Source organism: Sinohyriopsis cumingii, chromosome 14 (assembly GCF_028554795.1).
Source record: "Sinohyriopsis cumingii isolate HCF-2022 chromosome 14, ASM2855479v2, whole genome shotgun sequence".
NCBI classification, from domain to species: Eukaryota; Metazoa; Mollusca; class Bivalvia; order Unionida; family Unionidae; genus Sinohyriopsis; species Sinohyriopsis cumingii.
Window position 1 is genome coordinate 23,473,712 of NC_142974.1, and position 24,820 is coordinate 23,498,531.

The 24,820-nt window shown below is 34.3% G+C and overlaps 1 protein-coding gene across 1 annotated transcript in view; it reads right to left on the reverse strand.

Moving 5' to 3' along the window:
* The window catches only part of LOC149783422 (uncharacterized), a 64,280-nt gene extending 40,966 nt beyond the window's left edge, over positions 1-23,314 (reverse strand). The window contains exons 1-5 of the mRNA XM_089932838.1: positions 23,151-23,314; positions 22,690-22,833; positions 18,672-19,445; positions 16,733-16,898; positions 2,197-2,294 (exon numbers count right to left, since the gene is read on the reverse strand). Of these exons, the coding sequence (XP_089788964.1) occupies positions 2,197-2,294; positions 16,733-16,898; positions 18,672-19,445; positions 22,690-22,833; positions 23,151-23,301 (1,333 nt within the window). The 5' untranslated portion in view covers positions 23,302-23,314. The remainder of the gene's footprint in view (positions 1-2,196; positions 2,295-16,732; positions 16,899-18,671; positions 19,446-22,689; positions 22,834-23,150) is intronic.
* Positions 23,315-24,820: the final 1,506 nt, after the last annotated feature.

The window sequence follows — 24,820 nt, forward strand, 5'->3', positions numbered from 1 at the left end:
CAATATGTTGAACAAACAGTTCAACAAGTTTCTAAGAGATCGAATAATCATCGCTTTCATATAACAAAATATAGAGATCATCAGTTTTCCTGTAATATTTCAACACACTTTAACACAAATAATCATTCTCTACTCGATTTTTCTTTCATGCCAATATATTTTGTGCATTGTGACATAAATAGAAACTTAAAAAAGAAACTTATTGGATTCATAAGTTCGATACTTTTTATCCTAATGTCCTTAATGCCAATGTACTATATAAAATTGTATACGATTATAAAAAGAAGTAAAACCACCAGATTTACTTGTCCGCCAAAAATCGTGACCTTGTCAAGATGGCGTCGTTCAGAACGCCTTCAAATAATTCCCAACAGTTCCAAAATGATATGATATTACGTATAACGAACACTTTTTATTTCGACTGAAGAGTCTAATCAAATGTTTTTTCTCTCGAATAATATCTAAGAACAACACAAGACTCATCTGTAGACTACTAACTGAAACACAAGAAAAGAGGATAACTCCAAATTCTAAATGAATCTGATTGCTCAGTTATTTTCTTATATATACATTCTACAAATGTTCATAATATGCCCCACGTGACAGCTCTTACTACTCATTTTGCTTCGACTTAGCTTCCTCATGTGACACAGCACAACAAATGGAAGGTATAGTCTGATCATTCAGATCCATTCCTATTTAGGACTGAGTCTTATTTCTTGCATTACTTCTGTAAGTCTGCAGAATTTTTTTATTTTTTTATCTTGTACTTAATATATCATCCCAGAGAGGAAACATTTGTTTGGTCTGTTCGTTGCAAGTATAAAGTGCGCTTTATTTGGACTATAATAGTATTTGTAACTATTGTGAAATATTTAAAGGAGTTCTGGACTACACCATCTTGACAACTTCACCATTCTTGGCGGACCAGTACATTTCCGGTATTGAAATTTATCAGGAAGTTTTCTTTCGTTGGGACTTCCATATATCGCTATCGGGATTATATTTTATTCACTTCATAACACTGTAAGTTCATCTAACGTCGTCATTTGTAACTGTGATAACTAAATCATGTGTTACGCTTTAAAATTGTTGTTGATTTTGTTCCTTTCTATTACTTTGTTTATCACCATAGAGTCTCAACAATATCCATTCAGATGTCACCTCGGGAAAGAGTTGAAAGGAATGTTACAGTCGGTTTTCTAGTAATCCATCACCAACCGTTTCCATGAAAGATAGTAACATAACGACACGATTTCACTGAAAACATTGCTCAACTTATGAAAACTTTACAATAGCTACATGTTTTACCAAACAACTTGGCTCTGACCAAGACTAAGACTAACATTCTTTAAGCTTGTCTTATTGTCGATATCTTCGAATGACATTACAAAAGGTTTATATTAAAATGGAAAGATGATATTACAGTAATGAATGCGTGCCTATAGAATGTAGATAGAGATACCAAATATTTGACAGATTAACATCGCTCTTCATTGGCTTGCAAAAAGAACATTACCAATCCGGAACCTGACTCATATACTAGATGAAATCTTAATGCTGATTACAGTAGCCCCTTCTGGCTGCGTGGTCTTGTGCGATCGATTTTGCAGCACACTGGCATCTCATTTCGTTTCGAGTACACTTGAGTCTCGGGTTCGACCAAAGTGGGAAAGTAAGAAAGCTAACTTGTAGCTTCTCGTCTGTCAATTTTTCTTCCGGGGTTTTTCCACCAAGAATACGGCCGCCATGCATAACTGAAAAATGGCGTTTAACCCACAAAAACAAATCGCAATAATGAATAAACCCATCACGGGTGGACAAACAAGCCCAATTGCTATTTATCTATCTATCGGTGTTCTCACATATGGGCGTTGTAATTGTCCAGGTAAAAGATAGATCTCCAGCACAACTAGAACTGACCTTGGCTGTGAGACGACTAGTTGGATCTGGGGGTGAGATGTTTTCCTCTAAGTAAATTATAACAACGGAACATATATTTTGTGGCGTGCAGTTGATAATCGCAAAGTAGTTTCGGCTCCACTTCCCTCGTAGGATGGATAAGGATTGGCCACGCAAGATATGCGCCCTCGAATATTCAGAAAGATGCCTCAGGAGTCTTCTTATTCGAGGCCGACACGAAGCGTTAGTCCTACATAGCGATAGAATCGCTATCTTCTTCCGAATCAGGCTCACCACCGACAGCAGCACAAGTGTTATACGATCCTCCCTCCACTGCTTCATATAAATGTGCAGCCACGATATCATATCTACATCCAATAAAATGAATAAGGCTGTGCAGTATATGAGACATGGTCAAGTACAATTTAATAATATAGGTCAACGTAAGCATGCACGTGAAGCTGCTTTTATCATATTAAATAATTTCATCAGAACTACTGTACGAGATTATTATTATAAAAGTCTGATTCGTATCCGACAAAAGTCGTCTCACAGAATTAAAAGCTCTCTAACTTTTAATCATCCTCTAATACATACAAGTATGCATTAATTCAATTAATCTATTCAGTTGTAAAATATCTAACGTGTTAACAGACTATAGTCTATCTAACAGCATTGTTTTATTGGGTACAGTTTTGGCCATCAATAAAAGTTTGATTAAATACCGGAACATCCAATATATCAAAGAATTATATTAATATATATATATATATATATATATATATATATATATATATATATATATATATATATATATCCCAAGGTCGTTTTCTTGTGTGTGTGTGTGTATTTTTATGCTTGAATGATACAATAAACTAGTTATATATTGCATTTAAGCTCTATATCGATTGTTAGGAATTGTCGTTGCTTAATGCCTCTTCCGCCACACACACCTTTAACTTACACGCAAAAGAACATACAATTAATTACAGACGACGGACGTAAAGATATTTGTTGAGGTATTTGTTTCTAGAAAGAAATCCGTTGCTAAATTCAGCAAAGGCGGGTATATGATCAAACGGTCGACGTGTTCAGTGATACATGGCATTGAAGGACTAATGCTTTTAGCCTACCTTGTGAAAGACAAACTAACAATTTTAATTAGAGCCACTTGCTTCTTATGTTTTGAAGGGATCAACGGTCACCACAATTTTCACTTTTGCAAATATGGCTCAAATTTGTTCCCATCTTCTCGCACGGTCGCCATCATATTATGTGCAATCTGTGTAATAGGTTATTCAGTTCTTTTTATGTTTGGTATGTGTATGGTGTCAGCGCCTTTGCGTTTGTTTTAGGTTTTACACTTTAGATTTTAACGAGGCTTAGCTCTTGAAACAGCCATCTTTCAATATGGGAGGTTCAGATCCCAAATCACTTAATGAGTATATCGATTTGCATTTTATAGCCCTTATCTTTTTGACTCAATATCATGATATTCAAGACATGATATAGTCTTAGCGAAAGACACTTTGTACGTTGTGTACGTCTAGACAAACTAATATTCATTATCATGAATACTTATGAGACAGTTTTGAAATAACAGTAAATGTTAAAATCTGTCACTGCATCTACAAATATAGTCAGATAATATAACTTATATCCATATCTTCTCTAAACCTATCCTCAGCTCTTTGTTGACTGGAAATTGAAGTTTGTATGATAAACCAGTTGAGCTGTATATTCTTTTGTGGCCTATATCTTATATTAAAATTACTATTTCTAGACATCTTTCACAATGTCTAAACTTTTAACACTACCACTACCACTACCACCTAACCAGTATCTAAGGCGAGAAAGGACTATCATCTGTCTTCGCCAACTGCTTAGGCACTAACGTTTTTGTGTAAATAAACTGTATCCATTTATAAGCAAATTGTTTATGTGAATGACAATGATTGGATGACAGCGATGTTGTGTGGAGGTGTACATTTAATAACACAGTAAATTGTAAGGATTGCTTGTCATGGAGTACGAATTTACGGTTTCAAGAATCAAATCCAAAATAAATCTAAGAATAATCCACGAATTAAATTACAAAATTCCGAGTAATAAATGTTCTAATAATTTCAAATTCGAATACTGATGTAAAATCCATGACGCTGACGTATGCTGTAATCAGTAAATTGCTTATCTACGGTTCCTTTTAGAAATACAAATAATGGCACTCCGGTATTGGAAATCCAAATTAAATTTGTAAACAATGTCTTTTCAAAATCTGTGTGAGCACTCTTCAAATATTTCAGGCGAATAAAGAATTAATCCTTTTGAAATCCAAATGATCTGAAGATAATTAACTCAAAATATGGCTACAACAAATTAACTTGACATGAGTGTGAAAAACACAAAAGTGAGAAATCTCTCTCAAAACAAAGGTTATATTGTATCATAAGAGGCAGTTTCGAAATCCCCCAAGTTGCGAAATCAGAAGGGGTCACGTGATCATGTTTATATCACGTACACAGAACATGGCCTTGATTAGACCAATAACTTTCTCTAAGCAATAAAATAATAATAAAAAGTTGTTTACATCTTAAATGTAATCCCATCATGACCTTGGGAACAAAAACTCATTTTAAAATAAAATATAACTTTTTTACAAATTTTAAATCAAGGTCAAAATTTAGATCAACACCTGGTGTTTATGAAAAGAATGATTTAGGTCAACAAATTGTCTGGAAAAATGGAAAAATATCATCTCCAGTGAATACATTTACATTATAATAGCATATAATATAATAAAAATAATTTAAATCTGACAAATAATTAAATTAAAATAAATATATATTAAATCAGTTATACGTAACACTCTCAATTTGTAGGTAAAAGATTACGTAGAATATTCAGACTACAAAGACATTTCGCTAAGCTGTTTCGTTTTAGCTGATGGTATGATAAAAATGCGTAGTCGTATTAAATGTACTGCGATATAGAAATATCACTCTCTGTACGACTGAGACGGAAGCATGGTAGAATGAATGGCAAATAAACAATCCAGCTTTCCCTTGAACGGAAGGCTTTCTTTGTTTGATAAAGATTGATATACAATGTCAACCGATTGCATTTTCCTCTAAATAATTTAGGTTGATGGTGTTTTGTTATATTCTTATCACAGATGGATGCTGTTTGACTTTCCTTGTCGGCTATGGCACTTGTTTTCTTCAAATCATATTCAAGACGTTACATGAATCATTATAAAACCGTACATTTGTCTCCATTGAGACTCTTTAGAATATTACAGAGATTGCGACGACCCATATTGGTATCAGATTTACAATTTAAAATATCGCTGATATCATGAATATATGGACGAAATATCCCAAGTAGATTAATGATATTGATCTAATTTATGGGACCCTCCTCCACCTAATATGTGATGTAATGGATTTATGGGACCCTCCTCCACCACATATGTGTCATGTAATGAATTCATGGGACCCTCCTCATCCAAATATGTGTCATGTAATTGATTCATGGGACCCTCCTATACCAAATATGTGTCATGTAATGGATTCATGAATAGTCTTGTTTTCCAGAGGATATGAACGTTTATGAGAAAGACACTTTATTTCGTACCATATATCACGTTTGAAACACAACTTATGCAAGATCATGCTTGGTAATAGGTTAAAAGAATATGAACTTAAAGCTTTGTGATAGTGACAGTTTGTCTAGACATAGCTGGTTTGGCCTTGTGTAGTTTCATTCTGTGCTTCATTATCAAGGCCATCAGGAATAAACTGGCGGACAAACCGGCACTCAGTGTACAAATGCAAAGAGATATTGAGTAGGTACCAGTAACATCCCCGTTAGCTCCTGCAACGATGCAATTTATTTCTCTGTTTCATCTACATATATAAGAATTGTTACTTTATTATGATAAATTCCCACATACTAGGAAAACAATTAATAATCTGCACAATAACTCATTTATTAGTAGTCAGTCGTATCCAAGTCGATCGAAATTATAACAGGGAAATGCTCGTCTCATGTTAAATATAGTGTAGACAATAATATGTTGTATGTCCTGTCAGGTATTCCAATCACTTATTGTAAGCATATTCTGCTGGTTGTTTTAGAATTGCAATCTTTTTTGTGATTAAATATTTTATTTGCGCTGCAAAAATGCTTCTGTACAATATTATAGGAATTGAATCAATTCTAGAAAGGCGATGAACGGGATATGTTCACGGTTATCGATACACATAGCGTGCGTTGTAGTAAAGAAATGTGTGTTTTCAATGTTTAACGTAGCTTTAACGATGTTTTATTCATATTGCTACGATGTCGTTAGTGCGGCAGTTTATAGTGATGTCTAGCAGTCGGGCAATATGATTCAGACATGTATGATGATTCAGACATGTATGATGATGTCCAACCCAGCCATATTATCCTGAAACTAGGTCGATCAGTCCTAAAACCAGTCTTTTAATGATGTGCGCCTAGCGAAGAAGCTGTTAGTACCATTGTTATGAATCTTTCTTATGACTCGGCCGGGGTTTTGAACCCACGACCTCCCGCACACAAGGCAGATGCTCTAACCACTATGCCACTGAAGCAATCACGTCGGAGTAAGAGCTAAATAAGTGCGTTAATATTTCAAATAATGATGCAGATTCTGTGTGATGTTTAGTTTGATCGGTAGTATTTTCCATTTAAGGGCATGTTGTATTAAAGGTATTGAGAACTTTGAGAAAGTGCATTTATTTCTGGCAAAAGTTAGGATGCAAAAACGAAACTTATTTAGATCTAAAATCGGCTTTGTTTATTATTCGTTTGGTACGTACGAGATATTGGTCCAACAACTACGTTTCCCACTCCCAATGTCGAAAATATGAGCCCTAATCCCAATGAGAAATTGTCAGGGCCAATACTTTTCAATGCACCGATTGGAATGGCTGCAACTGTCACTCCTATTTCGAATCTCAGGATGGAACAAGCGAATACAGTGGTCCAAAACTCTTTTGCTAGATGTTTTCTCGAAAATGATATGGCTGATATGCATGCAAAAATAAATGTCAAAGACAGAGAACTAACTCTTGGTATTTGCTTAAGAAATCCAAAGGATAGTCTTCCGTACACGTTAGAAATACTATGAATAGCGTATGCAAGTCTAATGTTCTCTATCATAAATTCTCGACTCTTCATTATGTCAGTGAACATTATTAGAAACCCACTGTGTGGAACATAGAGAAATGCAAGCCCAAATAAAAATGTTAGGAATGTTTTGTTTGTAAAAATTAGTCCATACAGAATGCAGCAAATTTTAATGTCCAATGCTTTTCCAGTCTCTTTAGAGATTGTTGATGTTTCCTGTCGTACAATCTGACTTGTTTGCCAAAGTATAGAAAAAATGGCTGAATTTAATAACAAAGCTCCCATAACTTAAAACAACCCGTGTAAGCCGAACGAATCCAAACATGCTGTTAGGATATATGTAAACACAATTCTTCCAATGCCTGATGAGGTTGTCTATACAGACAGGGCAATTAGACCAGTCTTTCCTTTAAAATGTTGACTCAACGTTTTGCTCGTAGACAGAGTACTTAAAGAACACCCGATACCTGAAATGTTAATAGTTAGAGCGTTTATAATAATTTATTTAACCTTGGGAGACACTAGCATATTTCACTTCAAACAAGAGACACATTAACAAGCTATACATACTAAAAATGGTCAATTCTCATTGTTCTGTCACAGCAAACGTAACCGTTTACCCTAATCTCAAGCAGGAGTAAGGTCATTGTTGTAAAATAGATGTTTGTCTGCTATTATCTCATTTTAAATTCTGGTAAAGATTGTTTTTGAAACGGTGTTTGATTATATTCATCGAGATATTAATAATATTTGGTCCATTTTCAATTATTACAAATTTAATCAATTTTCAAATGTTACAATTTAATCAATTGTTGACTGTTTGATCAAGACTTCCTTAACAAGTGGAATTCAAAGTGCAATTATTGGAAGCCATTCATTATCGTTATAGCCAGTAAATGTCGCGTATGGCAGTGCTAAATTGTATGGCCTGCTCTTTCTACTGATCTATATGACTATCTATCTATAGGTCTTACGTTGGGAGAGCTCCATGACCGATGTCGATAATCATCCTCCCCTTGATATTCGATATGTCCAAACGGGGTGTAAGGAACATAAAATACAGACTAATGTATCAAAACCTACTTGCGTGATATTTGACCATTTAAGGTCTTAGAAACATTCAGTATTTGTCAGTAATATGTTTGTTTATAACGACTTTTATTATTTAGAACATATTTATGTAAAATAGTCATTCCGGATAATGTTAATACATTTAGCTTAAAGTCGTTTTAAATTTAACCTGATTGACTTTATTCTGTGCATAAATACTTACTGCTTGTAAATATATTGTTATGCCTAATAATTTTAAAATTCTACTTTATTCGTGTTATGGAATTTTGATTAATAATGTGTGTTCAAGTAAACATGTGAAATAAATGTTTATTTGCTTTTATAGTTCTTTATTATGACCTTCGGTTTTCATCCTTAATGAGTAAAATAAGAAATCGTTCGAACGGCCGAACTAACGAGAAGATGAAGGGTTGTTTTGGGGATAAACCAGCTTAAAAAAATAGATTTTTAAAAATTGAAATAATGCAATAGTGGGTTTGGTGCTTTCTCACAACAAATCATCAAGGTAGGGGATTATTAACCAACAGTCTCGACACGTCCGTTGTCAAAGATCTTTTTCCAATTTCTATTATCTTTTGTTTTCTTCAAATTATCGACGGGACGTATTTTTGTGCCAAGAACAGATGGTTACTGCCATTAGTTGTGTTTTTGTTCAGCTGATCGTGGAGCGGCTACACACTTTTTCCATCCAAGTTTCGTCTAAATATCGGGAAATGAATGCACAGTACTCCTCCATTAAAAAAATTCAGATGTTTGAATTACACAGCACCTATCGGCACCTTTTCACTATTATCAATCGGAACATCAACGAACTATCTTAAAAGTTGTAAATATTTACGATAACCAAACGATTATCACCCCAGTCAGCTTGTCGGAGGAAAATGGAATACATTCACCATGCCTGGAGGGGTGTCTAATTTACACTTGCTGTGACTGTAATCGAACAGCATGACTTACATGTGGCAATCGATCAGGAGACTCCAAAAGGAAACAGTCAACATTTTTTCTGTATTGAAACTTACGCTTAGTTACACTTAACATCTCTTTGGTCACACTCAAAACTAGTTTTATATCTTCATTATGACACCCATATTTTTAGCACATTTATCTGAGTACTGGATAAAAAAGTGTCATAATAGAGTTTCTAATAATGATCCTATATTTACTCTTAAAGTAACGAGCAGTGACAACATTTTACAAATATTAAATTATTATTAGACACATATGCGGTATTGTTCAAACTGAAACGTTTTTTTTTTATTTGCCATACCAAGCTTTCCGAATAATTATTTTTTTTTAATGTTTTTTTTCACGCCATCTTTTGAGAAATACTTTTATTAGATGGGCTGCATTTAGTACACGTATTGCATTGCAACAAGGTTGCTTGATGTACAGAACCAACAATGACCCTGCACATGATACTTTATTTAATCTCACCAAACAACAAATATTTTAGCTTGACCTTCGATTTATTCCCCAGAAATTTCTAGTTATTCCACGCTATCGCTCTACATATGAAGATAATTATCTGCCTTTATGCACTAAAAAGCCAAGTATTATAAAGACAACAGAGCCAACGTGTCCACAACACATTTCCGTTAAATTAAATTCCGGCGTCTAGACACATCTGAGCTTAGAAATGAAATGATTCAATATAGTAGAAATAACTGTAGTCATATCAGCAAGTGGACATTTTCAAAGAGACATATTTTGTTTTGAACTATAATATTTTAAGATGCCTTAATCAATTTTGTTAAATCTTGTTTTAAAACAAGATGCAACAAATGTAGATTGTATATATTGTCGTTTACAGAATTATTATAAATAAGATATTGAACATAACGTTCACATATTAGTGAACGTATCTGGGTCGTGTTTGAAAATAAATAAAAGATATACAAACAGTTAATTGCGAAATATTTATGTCCATTGGTTTGGAATGCGTCAGAAAATTTAAGGACTATTAAAAGAACTCAATGCTTAATTGTATACTGAGTAGATATAAATATAATATAATAAATACTGTACACGTGTTATTTTATTTGCGTCTCCGTTCATAGCTTTAATAGACTATAGTCATTAATTGCTTGATTCTGGGGAGTCGATGTTGGGAAGCTACTTTTTATCCCGAATTAATTAATTAGAGTTTCATGATGTGAGGATATTCTTTAATTGGAACAATACTAGTGTAGCCTTTGCACGTTTAACAATTATTTATTTAAAACGACTGTTATCTTGTGGTATTTGAAGATAGAAATTCAATTACCCACATCTGAAAAATTTGTATCATTCACTCAGTAGCGACACCCCATGAGTGTTACACAAATTAATTTTGATTGAAATATGTGATACATGGTGGAGTTTAACTTATATCCAGGTAGCTATATATCAAATATATTTTAATTTGAGCTTTATTTAATATTATCATACAGATATATGCTTTTATATCTTCGTTATAAATTTGCACGTCCGTTTTGAATTGTTAAAAAGGAAATGTAAATGTTAAAACATGCTTTAAATTGCTACTTACGTTTAATTTTCCTCTTTTCTTATACTTAATTCTTCATTAAAGCTATAAGGAAAAATGCCGATTCAGTATTTTATAATAAATGCGTTCCAGGATGAAATGCAGCAGAATGCAAACATTAATGTATATTTACTTCTTTAAACAATGAAACTATGTATGTATGTGAAGTGATGTGATGTAATTTTGATTTTTAACGTAGCTTTCACAATGTTTCAGTCATATCGCTAAGATGTCTGCAATGTCGAAGTTTATAGTGATGTCCAGCACTGAGGCATTATGACATTTAGCATCATCTCCCACCCAGTCACATTATCCTGATACCAGGTCGACCAGTCCTAACAATAACCTCTAACGGCTGAACGCCAAGTTAGGCCGCTGTTAATGCCATTGCTGTAAGTCTCTGGTTTGACTCGGCCGGGGATCGAAAACACGACTTCCCGCGTCAGAGGCGGACGCTATAACCACTATATGTGTGCATGTATGTAATATGTATGTGCATGAATGTATGCATGAATGCATGTATGTATGTATGTATGTATGTATGTATGTATGTATGTATGTATCTTACCATGAATGTATATATGTATGCATATCGGCCTGCCTGTGTGTGTATGCATGCATGTATGTATGCGTGTATGTAAGCATGTATGTATGTATGCATGTATGTATGCATGTATGAATGTACGTTTGTTTGTATGTATGTTTGTTTGTATATATGTATGCATCCATGTAAGTATGTATGTATGTATGTAGGTATGTATGTATGTATGTATGTATGTATGTATGTATGTATGTATGCATGTACGTATGTATGCATGTATGTATGTATGTATGTATGTATGTATGTATGCATATCTGTCTGACTGTGTGTGTATGAGTGTATGTATGTATGTATGCATGTATGGATATATGTATGCATGTATGTATGGATGAATGTATGCATGGATGTATGTTTGTATGTATGCATGTATGTATCCATGTAAGTATGTATGTATGTATGCATGTCTGTATATATGTATGTATGTATGCATGCATGTATGTATGTATTTATGTATGTATGTATTTATGTATGTTTGTATGTATGTATGTATGTATGCATGTATGTATATATGTATGTATGTATTTATGTATGAATATCTGCCTGCCTGTGTATGTATGCATGTATGTATGTATGTATGAATGTATGTACATATGAAAATTAACCTACCTATGTGTGTATACACGTATGAATGTATGTATGCATGTATGTATTGATGCATTTATGTATGTATGTATGCATGTATATATGTATGTATGTATGTATGAATTTATCTTACCTTGAATGTATATATGTATGGCCTGTCTGTGTGTGTATGCATGTATGTATGTATGTATGTATGTATGTATGTATGTGTGTATGTATGTATGAATGTATGTATGTATGTATTTAGGCATGTATGCATGCATAAATGTATGCATGTATGTATGTGTGAATTTATCTTACCTTGAATGTATATATGTATGCATATCGGTCTGCCTGTGTGTATGTATGTATGTATGTATGTATGTATGTATGTATGTATGTATGTATGTATGAATGTAAGCATGTATGTATGTATGTATGTAAGCATGTCTGTATGTATGCATGTATGTATTCATGTATGTATGTATGTTTGTTTGTATGTATGCATGTATGTATGCATGTAAGTATGTATGTATGGATGTATATATGTATGCTTGTGTGTATGTATGTATGTATGTTTGCATGCATGCATGTATGTTTGTATGTATGTATGTATGTATGTATGTATGTATGTATGTTTGTATGTATGCATATCTGTCTGACTGTGTGTATATGTATGTATGTATGCATGTATGTATGTATGTATGTACGTACGTACGTACGTACGTACGTATGTATGTATGTATGTATCTATGTAAACATGTATGTATGTATGCATATATGTATGCATATATGTATGTACGTATGCATGTATGTATGCATGTATGTATGTATTTTTGTATGTATGCATGTATATATCCATGTAAGGATGTATGTATATATGCATGTATGTATATAAGCATGTATGTATGGATGCATGCATGTATGTATGTATGTATGTAAGTATGTATGTATGTATGTATGTATGTATGCATGTATGTATGTATGTATGTATATCTGCCTGCCCGTGTGTGTATGTATGTATGTTTTTATGTATATATGTATGTAGGTAGGTAGGTAGGTATGTATGCATGTATGTATGTAAGCATGTATGTATGTATGTAAACATGTATGTATGTATATATATATATATATATATATATATATATATATATATATATATATATATATATATATATATGCGTATGTATGTATGTATGTATGTAAATAAACAAGATGGTCGCTATCGGTTAACCGTCTTGAAGCAGCTTTTCCGTTTTTTAGTGCCGTTTTCACGATAATTGTGCTTGTTGCCTGTTTTTATCTACGTTTTTGTGTTCATTATGTTTTGGCTGTTAAATTCCTATATGTTTCTTCATCTCCTTGTTTTGGAAATGAGAACAATTAGACTTTTCTCAGCTGTCTTGGTCCACTGTTTTTGAACAAACCGCCATCACGTGATACTCGCCAGTCAACCCGTTTATGCTACGATTGACCCTCATTAATTGCTTTAAATGATCACTCCTTGGCTCTCCACAGTACATCGTGCTCTAGACTAAACGAACTAGGACTACTTTCATCATTACCTAAATGTAAACAGAAGCGGGAAAAAAAAAAAAAAAAAAACGTTGTTTCAAAGCTGGCCGGCGTAGAACAGGAAGAAGAATTCAAGCTATCTACCTTATTTCGGTTCAAAAATTTAAATAAAGTTCGACCGTTAATTTAGATAACCTAATTCAAATCCCAATTAATTCGTCAACCTTTGTGTCAACTATCCAAGAGGAACGAGGGAGTTTATCACTCCGGAGGTTAAGAGGTATTGGCAAGTTGTCGTACCCCAGAGATACAGATCTCAAGTAGTTACGGTGGCACATGAGTCTAGCATGGCAGGACACCTAGGTAAGTCGAAGACCACCAGCAGAGTAATCGCTGCATTCTACTGGCCTGGTGTTAATGGCGATGTCACACGGTTCTGTAGGTCTTGTGACGTATGCCAGAAAACCGTACGTAAGGGAAGGGTCACAAGGGTGCCCGTAGGACACATGCCATTAATATATGCACCGTTTAAAAGAGTGGCGGTGGATATTGTAGGACCAATGCAGCCAGTTATCGGAAAGAAGAACCGGTATATTCTTACCCTTGTGGATTACGCAACCAGATATCCGTAGCGTTACCGACTATTGAAACGGAACGGGTGGCTGAAGCATTTGTTGACATCTTCATTAGGGTATGGGTGCCAGAAGAAATCCTTACGGATTGTGGTGCCCAATTCACTGGAACTTTCCATGATCTTAGTAGTATAGTGGGATGATTTCGCTGCCTGGACTATATTTGTAACATTTTCTTAGCGGCTTCATAGATTTGCTTATGAATAGTGTGTCTGGTGGAAAGCCAAAGCCTCTCAGCTTTGCGGTGGTCTCTTTTAGCGGTGCGAAGCTGGTCCCTAACACTGCTATACCATGGAGAACACTTTTGAATTGATACTCTGCACTTGGTAGCTGGGGCATGTTTGTCAAGCAATGAACGCAGGAAGTTATCATGCTTTTCTGCGGTAGGAGGTAAGGAAGTTGTTAGGTTACCTTGGATGTCATGCATTAGTTTGGTTCTATTTATCATACGGAGATTTCTCTTAGTAGCAGATAAAGGTGGAGGGTTAAGGACTGATACATTAAATATATATAATGCAGAGGTGATCTGATGCAAGGTCATGGGATACCAGGGAGGACCGTAGAATGTTATCATCAGGTCTATGAAAAGAATCCAGTCTAAAATGTGCCCATGTTTATGGGTGGGTTGGTTAACTGATTGTCTGAGGTTGAAAATTTTAATGGAATCTATGAGTTTTTATGTATTTGGGTTTCCGGGACAGTCAAAGTGAAAGTTGAAATCTCCAAGAATAATCAGGTTGCCAACTATTGAATTTCCATAGTCCAGGAGATTCGGAAACTGTTCCAAAAAGAGAGAGTCATCCAGCTTGTATTTTCTACTAGAAGGAGGGTGGTATAGGCAGAAAAAAATGGACTGACCTTTGCTCCAATGTGAGTGTGGTTTGGACTAGTTCAAACGATGTGTGGTCGAAATTGAATGTTGTGGTGTGGTTAAGACGTTTTATCATGGAGTTCTTTGTGATGACAGCAATTCCACGTCCGTGAGAATTACGGGGGAACGACTTGATGGAGTAACCATTGGGTGTTAGATCCACACACTTGGACTCATCGCCTGATGTTTCTAGCCATGTTTCTGTCAGGAAAAAGATGCCAATATTCTGGTCGCTGACAAAATTACGCAGAGGTATCTCTTGGATATACTCCTAATATTATTTTAGAAAATAGCTTCACAAAACAAATAAGCTTTCACTGCTGAATTTATAGGAATCCAAGTGAATTACTTAAGTGGATCAGTAGTTTTTGTGATTTATGCTGTTCATTCTATGTGGCAAGTATGAATATAAATAAATGCAGTACAAACAATCAAGAAAGATAAGGGCATTAGTGCTAGAGCCAGTGAGATTCTACAATTTTCATTTTTCTTAATAAAAAAAAATGAGCCGAGAACTACTACAACCTTTAGCGATAAGTCCAAATATGTAGTTATGTGCATAAGGTCACCAGATGTCATGACGTTTATTGAGAAAACGTTTATCCGATTCAGAGAAGTTCAATCTTCACAAGCTGATAATCAAGGAAACAATAAACCGATACATTTGTTATCCAGCGAAACGATTGTACTGCTATTCTAGATTTAATTAATGTGGCAAAATGTTCATTTGACCTTCAGCATTGTGTATTAGGCTCGCCTGTGTCATACATTGGCAAGACAATATCAAAGGCAAGAAATGACTATCATCTATCTTCGCCATCTGCTTAGGCACCTACATTACTGTGTAAATAAACTGTATCCATTTATAAGCAGATTCTTTCTGTGAATGGTAATGATTCGATGAAAGAGATTTTGTTGGAGGTGTACATTTAATAACACAGTAAATTATAAGGCTTGCTTGTCATGGGGTACGAATTTATTCTTAGGGGCTCACACATTAAAATGGCACTTATAGACACGTGATAATTGAAATTCCGAAGCATAAATGTTTTGATGTAACGGCAATTGATTTGTGTCTGACACTGTATATTTAAATGTCATAACCCTAGATTTGTATGCAAGCAGTTACGTAGAATAATCAGACTACAAAGACATTTAGCTAAGCATTTTGCATTGAGCTGATGCCATGATATGAATGCTTAGTCTTATTACATTTACTGCGGTATTGGAATCTCACTATGTGTGAGACTGAGATGGAAGCATGGTAGTTGCATGGCAAAAAAACAATCCAACTTTTCCATGAACTGAATGCTTTCTTTGTTTTTTTAAAGATTAATATGCCATGTTAACCGATTGCGTTTTCCTCTAAATAATTTAGGTTGATGGTGTTTTGTTCTATTATTATCATAGACGGATGCTCTTTGACTCTTCTCGTCGGCTATGTCACCTTTTACTTCAAATCATATTCATATCGTCACATGAATCATTCTAAAACCGCACATTTGTCTCCATTAAGACCTTTTAGAATATTACGGAGATTGCGACGACCCATGCTGAATATCAGATTTACAATGTATCATATCGCCGATATCGTGGATATATGGACGAATTATCCCAAGTAGATTAATTATATGGCTCTGATTCATGGGACTCTCCTCCAACAAATATGTGTGATGTAATGGATTCATGGGACCCTCTTCCACCAAATAGGTGTCATGTATTGGATTCATGGGACCGTCCTCCACCAAATGTGCCATGAAAAGCAATTCTTTTTCCCCCAGAGCTTAGGAACGTTCATGAGAAAGACACTTTAGTTCGTACCATATATCACGTTTGAAAGACAACTTTTGCAAGATGATTGTGCTTGGTACTAGGTTAAAAGAATATGAACTTAAAGCTTTGTGATAGTGACAATTTGTCTAGACATAGCTGGTTTGGCCTTGTGTAGTTTCATTCGGTGCTTCATTATCAAGGCCATCAGGAATAAACTGGCGGACACACCGGCACTCAGTGTAGAAATCCACAGAGATATTGAGTAGGTACCAGTAACATCCCGGATAGCTCCTGCAAAGATGCAATTTATTTCTCTGTTTTATTACCTTCATCTCTCTCTCTCTCTCTCTCTCTCTCTCTCTCTCTCTCCATTTCTCTCCCTCTCTCTCTTCAGCGAATTACTTGATTTTCTAATTAAAATAATATTGATATTTCACTGTAGTGAAAAATAACAATATTTTTTCACTACAGGAAATACTTTTTGGGGTCACAACATACTTACATCCCTTTTGATTTTCTCTCAGTGAGCTACTTTTTCCTTATGTATTTCCTTATGATGAATTACTTGTGGTTGTTTTCTTATTAATAATCCCTGTCTGTTATCCTTGAAACTTGTTGTTTGTTATTCTGGAAATATCAGTTAATTTTTATCAATCTAATGTGGAACTAATTTTGTGCGCAGGTACACGTAGTACAGCAAAACATGTACGGTAAACAGCTGACATTACCTAAAGAAATCTGCTAATTCACTGTGTCACAAACTTTAGGTAGCCAACGTATGTGAGCATAAAATAGAAAGAAGCCACTCGTGAAAATACTGAGGTTTTTATGCACTCGATGAAATACATCCGTTATTCACTCGTTTCAAGCCAATATTATATATATATATATATATATATATATATATATATATATATATATATATATATATATATAATTGGTGACAGATCAGTACAGCATGAGGTGATTGAAATATTAAAATATTATTTGCATTGTATTACGGAAGGCATGCTAAGAAGTGTTACCCTATTTTGATAAATTCCCACATACAATAGAACAAAGGGAAACAATTATTAACCTGCACAATAACTCATTTATTAGTAGTCAGTCGTATCCAAGTTGATGGAAATTATAGCAGGGAAATGCTCGTTTCATGTTAGATATAGTGTAGACAATATTGTGTTATATGTCCTGTCAGTTATTAAAATCATTTATTGAAAGCATATTCTGCTGGTTATTTTAGGATCGCAATCTTATTACTGATCAAACGTGTTATACGCTCTTCACAAACGTTTATGTACAAGTTTATAGGAATTGAATCTATTCTAGAAAGGCGATGAACGGAATGTACTATATGATTATCGCTATACATAGCGTGCGTGGGAGTAAGAAAATATGTGTGTGTGTGTGTGTGTGTGTGTTGGATGTGTAACGTAGCTTTAACAATGTTTTAGTCATATAGCCACGATGTTAGTATTGTGGCAGTTTATAGTGATGTCTAGCAGTAGCGCATCATAGTGATGTCTAGCAGTAGAGCATCATGCCTGAGACATGTAGTATGAGGTTCAACATGGTCACCTTATCCTGAAACCAGGTCGATCATTCCTAAAACTGATATTTTAATGATGTGCGTATAGCGGGGCAGCTGTTAGTACCATTGTTATAAATCTTTTATATGATTAAGCAGGGGTTTGAACCCTCGACCTCCCGCATCCGAGGCGGATGCTCTAACAACTATGCCACTGAAGCGATCACGTGGGACCAAGAGTTAAATAAGTGCGTTAACATTTCAAATAATGATGCAGATTTTATTTGCTAGATATGTTACTTTCTTTTCCAAAAGAGTAACTCTCCAATTGAAACATTTACCTATTCTGTGTGATGCATAGTTTTATCCGTAGTATTTTCCCTTTAAGGACATGTTTTACAGGCATTGAGAACTTTAAACAAATACAATTATTTTCTGACAAAAGTTTGGATTAGTTAAATTTGCCAATGATTCTAAAAAATCGAAACGTACACTGATCTAAAATCAACTTTCCTTGTCATTCGTTATGTACTTACCAGATATTGGTCCTACAACTACGTTTCCCACTCCCATTGTCGAAAATATGAGCCCTATTCCCAATGGGAAATTGTCAGGGCCGATAATTTTCAATACACCGATCGGAATGGCTGCAACCGTCACACCCATTTCGAATCCCAGGATGGAACAAGCCAATGTTGTAGTCCAAAACTCTTTTGCTAGATGTATTGTCGAAAATGATATGGCTGATATACATGCGAAAAGAAATGTCAAAGACAGAGAACTAACTCTAGGTACTTGTTTAAGAAAACCAAAGGATAGTCTTCCGCACACGTTAGCAATACTATGAATAACGTATGCAAGTTTAATGTTCTCTTCCGTAAATTCTCGACTCTTCATTATGTCAGTGAACACTATTAAAAACCCACTGTGTGGAACGTAGAGAAATGCAATACCAAATAAAAACGTTAGGAATGTTTTGTTTGTAAAAATTTTTCCATAACGAATGCAGCAATGCTTAATGTCCAATTCTTTTCCAGTCTCTTTAGAGATTGTTGATCTTTCTTGTGAAATCGAATTTGTTTGCCAAAGTAAAGGTAAAATGGCTGAATTTAATAACAAAGCTCCCATAATTAAAAACAGCCCGTGTAAGCCGAACGAATCCAAGCATGCTGTTAGGATATATGTATACACAATTCTTCCAATGCCTGATGAGGTTGTCTGTACAGACAGGGCAATTAGACCAGTCTTTCCTTTGAAATGTTGACTTAAAGTTCTGCTCGTAGACAGAGTAATTAGAGAACATCCGATACCTGAAATGTTAATAGTTAGAGCGTTTATAATAATTTATTTAACCTTGGGAGACACTAGCATATTTTACTTCAAGCAAGAGACACATTAATAAGCTATACATACTAAAAATGGTCAATACTCATTGTTCTGTAACAGCAAACGTAACCGTTTACCCTAATCTCAAGCATGAGTAAGGTCACTGTTGTAAAATAGCCGTTTGTCTGCTATTATCTCATTTGAAATTCTGGTAAAGATTATTTTCGAAACGGTGTTTGATAATGTTCATCGAGATAATAATATTTGGTCCATTTTCAATGATTACAAAATTAATCAATTTTCAGATATTACAATTTAATTAATTGTTGACTGTTTGATCAAGACTTCCTTAACAAGTGGAATTCAAAGTGTAACTATTGGAAGCCATTCATTATCATTATAACCAGTACAATGTCGCGTATGGCTGTGCTAAATTGTATGGCCTGCTCTTTCTACTAATGTGTATGACTATCTATAGGTCTTACGTTCGGAGAGCTCCATGACCGTTGTCGATAATCATCCTCCCGTTGATATTCGATATATCCAAACGGGGTGTAAGGAACATAAAATACACATTAATGTGCCAAAACCTACTTGCGTGATAATTGATCATAGGCGAAATGAAAGATAGCCCCAGCGACATAATCACATGATATGACGCCCGTTTAACGTCGAACAACATTCAGTATTTGTCAGCAATATCTTTGTTTATAAAGACTTTTGTTATTTAGAACATATTTACGTAACAAAAATCATTTCTGACAATGTTAATGCATTTAGCTTTAAGTCTTATTAAGTTTGACCTTATTGTCTTGATTCTGTGCAGTCACTGAGGTAACTTAATTCAAAAAGATAACAAAGTCATATATATTTACTGCTTGGAAACGAATAGTTATGCATAATAATTTTAATGTTCTACTTTTATTCGTGTTATGGAATTTTGATTAAGGATGTATGTTGAGGTAAAGATGTCAAAAAATGGTTAATTGATTTTGTAGTTCTTTATTATTACCTTCGGTTTTCATCTTTAACCAAGCTTAATGAGTAAAAAAAAATCGTTCAAACAGCCAAACTATCGAGAAGTTGATGGCTTATTTTGGGGACACACAAACTTAAAAGAATAGATTTTTAAAAATTTAAATAATGTAATAGTGAGTAGGTTGCTTACCCACAATAAATCCCTAAGGTATGGGATTCTGAACGATCAGGCTCGACACGTTCCTTTTCAAAGATCTTTTTACAATTTCTATTACCTTTATGTTTTCTTCAAATTATCGACGGGACGTATTTTTGTGCCAAGACCAAGGGGTGAGTGCCATTAGTTGTGTTTTTGTTCAGCTGATCGTGGAGCGGCTACACACTTTTTCCATCCAAGTTTCGTCTAAATATCGGGAAATGAATACACAGTACTCCTCCATTTAAAAAATCCAGATGTTTGAATTACAAAGCACCCAACGGCACCTTTTCACTATTATCAATCGGAACATCAACGAACTATCATAAAAGTTGTAAATATTTACGATATCCAAAGTATTATCGCCCCAGTCAGCTTGTCGGAGGAAAATGGAATACATTCACCATGCCTGGAGGTGTGTCTAATTTACACTTGCTGAGAAGGTAATCGAACAGCGTGACTTACATGTGACAATCGATCAGGAGACTCCAAAAGGAAACAGTCAACATTTTTTCTGCATTGAAACTTACGCTTAGTTACACTTAACCTCTCTCTGGTTACACGCAAAACTAGTTTTATAGCTTCATCGTAACACCCATGTTTTTAGCACATTTATATGAGTACTGGATAAAAAAAGTGTCATAATAGAGTTTCTAATAATGATCCTATATTTACTCTTGAAGTAACTTGCAGTGACAATATTTTGCAAATATTAGATTATTACTCGACGCATATGCGGTATTGTTCCAAATGAAACGGTTATTCGTTTTGCCATATTAAGCTTTCCGAATAATTATTTTACAAAAATGTTTTTTTCACGCCATCTTTTGAGAAATAGTTTTGTTAGATGGGCTACATTTAGTACACGTGCTGCATTGCAACAGGGTTGTTTGATGTACATAATCTCACCAAACAACTAATATTTGAGCTTGACCTTCGGTTTATTCCCCAGATATTTTATATTTATTCCACAATATATCTGTTCATCTTAAGATAATTAACGGCCTTTGAAAATGTTATAAAAGTTCAGAGGGCTATTCATGTTCACATTTGAAATTCTGTTCCTTAATACCAATGGCTGCCATTTTGGCTAATCGCTAATGATAACGTGATCTGTATTCCATTCCTTTTATAGGCAAATAATGTCTTCATACTTTGCTACCGTATCTTCAACCATCCATTATTTTCAATTTAACACTGTTTTAAGTAGGGTTTCTAGTCATCACTGTTGTATATAATAATGCGAAGAGACTGAACATAATTCATGAATCTGCTCGGATCTGTTCAGATAATACACATTAGGACAGAATAATAACTTATACTAGAAAAACAAATTTACAGTCTATTTCGACGTAGAAAAGACACAACCGTACATTCTACAAACATAAAATGGCTCTGGTATCTATTAATAATTTAAGCATTGCTGTACACTCAAGTAGACGTTATCGGTCGGAACGTAGGTACATACCACATAGATGAATATATGGACTACCGGAGTTAAAAATGTAGTTTACCTTGATGACTGTCCAAAATGGAACAGAATCGTACACGTCGGGTGAAACAAAAACCAACGATGTTTATCAAAATAAAAGCAATAATTAATTTATTGAAAAATAATTGCTTCCAAAAACAATGAAATATTTAAACTTTAAAGAAACAAAATACTTAGCATAGGCGAATGTTTAATCGATTAATGCCTTTTCACACCGGCAACATCACTGTTGATGTTCCATTAACACAGTTACTCTATCGTTTCTAGAGAACAGTTTTAGTCTACGATATTCAATTTCGTGAAGAAAACAAAAGCAGTTGTCAAACGATTGGACAAACTAAATTATAGTAATCATCATAACTATCATTATTATTACTAGTAGTAGTAGTAGAAGTAGTAGTAGTAATAGCAAAAGTACTAGCAGTAGTATTTATAGCTGTAGTAGATCAGTAGCTGTAGCAGTAGTAGCAAACTGTAGTAGTAGTTGTAATAGTGGCAAATGTGTTAGCAGTAGTAGTAGTAGTAATTGTAGTAGTAGTAGTAGCAGAAGTAGAATAATTACCCGTTGGTACCGCCATCAACAAATCTAGATACAGAATGGAAGAGGAGAAAAAACAAAGCATCCAGCCAGCACTCATTAGCAGTCCAGCCAAAAGTCCAGCTTTCCGTGGTCCTATCCATTGTACCAGTAGTCCGTTTATGATACCTTAAAGCAAAAATGACTTTCAACTTAGCTCTTGTAAATTGGAATAAACTGCTGTGAAACAAACTAGGTAGAAAAATTAAGACAATTAAATATACTCATAATTCATCTTATTATATTATTTGTTGTTGGATGGCGGAATTGCTCCGTGGTAAGTAGTGAGTGGAATTTCATGTTAGCTGGTGTGATTTTAAGGCTTTTTATTTTATATTCACCTTTCCATATTTCAATTAATCGATCTCTCAATAGTATGTGTTTGCAAAACAACAAAAATTAAGAATATATAGTCATCATTGTGATTTAGAATTCATGCCACCTACCGCTACATCCCATCACGCCGATAAGAATCGATGATACAGTTGCAGTTTTAGCACGGCTTTCTCTGTACTTTTCCAACAAATCTACAAACAATACTGGGACAGCAAATAGCAGACCCAGTGATGTAAATTCTGCCAGGTATGTACTTAACATCACAATCCATCGGTGATGCTCCATAACAGCACTGCTACCTCTGTCTACTGTTCTTTAAATTGTATTTGCGAAAGAAAATGTTAAGTATAGATCTACTTGATCTAAATAAACTTAAGACAAAGCACGAAGTAGCATAATCTCATCATTTACTGGTCGCCAACAATCTTACCTGCCAGTGCATTAATTTTTGTTTTTGGCAGTTGAATCAAACTTTTACCTAACATCTTACCTTGATGCAGCATAGTTTCCACCATGCTAAACAAATGAAATGCTCATAAAAGTATACATATATTTTCCGATAAATATATTGGTTTATGAGGATCAACAGGAAATTGTCTGAGAATAAGGATGAAAATAAATGAAAACGAGAAAATGTATTATATCAATGTGTTTTTTTTTATATACTTTGAACGTGTTAAAACATCTTATTGACAGAAATGTGCTGATGTAACGTTAAGGAGAGTCTATCACAATCTCAATCTATATGATTGTAATTATACCTAGCGTAATATCACCAGAAATACAGGAAGGAGAAACATGTGCTTGTCACACATTTATTCGCATTACTAATATCAATTGACCAATAACATTGTAAATACAGTCCATGATAAGTTAAGTATTTACTTAGGGACAAGATGCTTAAATATGTATTGTACAGGTATTATATTTGTTTGAATATTGTCAACAACAAAGACCTTTAAAGCAAGCATGAATACTTTAGGTCTGGAAACCAAATATATCCATCACTTTGAATATTTTACGTTATGAGGCCTCAGCCGATCAAAAAAAGAAGTAAGAAGGAATGAGATCAGAGGGAGAAAAATGACACGAGGCCTAAGAAAAACAAAAATGACATATGCACTAAGAAGCCAAGTATTATAAGGCCGACAGAGCCTACGTGTCCACAACACATTCCGTTAAATTAAATTGCGGTGTCTAGAAAATTATGAGCTTAGAAATGAAAAGATTCAATGTACTAAAAGTAACTGTAGTCATATCAGCAAGTGGACATTTTCAAAGAGACATATTTTGTTTTGAATTATAATATTTTAAGATTCCTTAATCAATTTTGGTAAATCTTGTTTTAAAACAAGATGCAGCAAATTAGGTTGTATATATTGTCGTTTAAATGATTATTAGGAGTACGTTATTGAGGATAACGTTCATACCTTAGAGATTGTATTTGGGGCATGTTTGAAAATAAATAAACAAATATTCAAACAAATGCGAAATAATTATGTTCATTGGTTACGAATGCGTGAGAAAATTTAACGACTATTAAAAGAAATCAATGCACAATTTGTTTCCGTTTATACTGAGTTGATATAAACATAATATAATATACTCTGTGCACGTGTTATTTTATTTGCGTCTCCGCTCATAGCTTTAATAGACTATATTCATTATTTGCTTGATTTTGGGGACTCGATGTTCGGAAATGTTTTTCTTAAACCGAATAATTAGCCAATTTCTAGAAGCTGATGTCATAATCTACAATGTTCAGGATATTTTACGACAA